Source organism: Octopus bimaculoides, chromosome 30 (genome assembly GCF_001194135.2).
Source record: "Octopus bimaculoides isolate UCB-OBI-ISO-001 chromosome 30, ASM119413v2, whole genome shotgun sequence".
Lineage (NCBI taxonomy): Eukaryota > Metazoa > Mollusca > Cephalopoda > Octopoda > Octopodidae > Octopus > Octopus bimaculoides.
In genome coordinates, this window is record NC_069010.1 from 6,085,510 (window position 1) to 6,087,254 (window position 1,745).

At 40.5% G+C, this 1,745-nt stretch overlaps 1 protein-coding gene across 1 annotated transcript in view; it reads left to right on the forward strand.

Annotated features, from left to right (window-relative positions):
* LOC106869467 (uncharacterized) overlaps positions 1-1,745 on the forward strand; it is a 39,926-nt gene that overhangs the window by 35,346 nt on the left and 2,835 nt on the right. Inside the window, exon 28 of the mRNA XM_052978108.1 lies at positions 748-864. Coding sequence (XP_052834068.1) covers positions 748-864 — 117 coding nt within the window. The remainder of the gene's footprint in view (positions 1-747; positions 865-1,745) is intronic.

Sequence of the window (1,745 nt, forward strand, 5' to 3'; positions counted from 1 at the left end):
CAAATGGTGTTGTTTGCTTGTACTGTACCATGAAAGTAAATTCGTGGTTCTTGAAATGTTTTGATACGTTGTGCGGTCTCTAGAAGCAAAAGACTCCTTCATTTGATGGTGTTTTTTGCCTGTTCTCTGCACAACCATATCTGGTCTGTTTATTATTCAATGCACTAGGAATTTATTCCTTCACTTGGAAACAGATGATAGTTGGCAACAGGAAGGGCATCCAATCACAGAAGATTCTGCACTGACTTACTCCTGTATGATCCATGCAGGCATAGAAATGTAGAATGTAGACATTCTCTCCTTTATTTTACTCTTACATATTTTTCTTATGATGAAGGACTAGTGCCCGAAGTATCAAGACTCTTTTCCTTTCTTTTAAACATTCAACTCCTATAACATTTGTTAAAACTTATCCATCTTGTGTTATCTTCTTTTATTTTGAATTCATTTTATAATATATACATACAGGGCAAGTCAAAAAATAGCACCCAATTCCTGTTTTAGGGTTGAGATGTTTGACTTCCCAATTGGGAGATGCTTTTGGCTCCTAATTCTTATTCTATGGGTTGGGATATCAGAGTATTATCATGATAACATAATCCAGATTTAGTAACTTTCAAAACTGTTATTAATAACCTGTAAAGCAACAAAGAAAGGCATGACTTGAATGCCTGAAACCAGTAAAAGAACAAAAGAATAATACCATTATTAATCTCTGACGCTATGTCTAATCCCTGAATGACCTCTATTTCGACAGATCCTGACCTTCTGGAGGAGACATTCATTACCATCCGATGCCTTAGAAAGGTTCTTTGACCAATATTTTGATGATTTTGCTCCCAATCTTGGTCTTCTGCTGCTAAGGTAAAGATTTGTTGCTCTTTCGCTCACCTCTTCTAACTCGGCCATTTGCTTCGTTAGTAAATTGCATGTTTACAATTAGTAGCTAACACTAACATGATCTTTTCTCTGCTGACTCGTTTGCACTCATTAGCCTATGTTTGTTACCTTGTGTTCGTTACCCCGTACTCGTTACCTTGCGTTCGTTAGCTTGCACTCATTAACCTGTGGTCGTTAGCTTGCACTCATTAAACTGTGCTCGTTGACTTGTGCTCGTTCGCTTGCACTCGTTAACTTGTGTTCGTTGGCATGCACTCAACTTGTGCACGTTAGCTTGCATTCGTTAACCTGTACTCATTTACCTGTGTTCGTTAGCTTGCACTCATTAACTTGTGTTCGTTAGCTTGCACTCATTAAACTGTGCTCGTTAACTTGTGCTCGTTCACTTGCACTCGTTAACTTGTGCTCGTTAGCTTGCATTCATTAACCTGTGCTCATTAGCATGCACTCGTTAATTAGTGCTCGTTAGCATGCACTCAACTTGTGCTCATTAGCTTGCACTTGTTGACTTGTGCTCGTTAGCTTGCATTCATTAACCTGTGCTCGTTAGCCTGCGCTTGTTAGCCTGCACTCATTAGCCCGTGCTTGTTATCCTGAACTCATTAGCCTGCACTCATTACATTCCACTCATCAGACTGCTCTCTTAAATCTGTGTTGCTTGCTGCTTCTGTTTGTTAGCCTTCACTCATTGCTTCTGCTTGTTGACCTGCACTCAGTCTCTCCTTGTTGGCCTGCACTCAGTCTCTCCTTGTTAGCCTGCACTCAATGTCTCTGCTTGTTGGCCTGCACTCAGCCTCTCCTTGTTAGCCTGCACTCAATGTCTCTGCTTCTTAGCCTGCACTCGT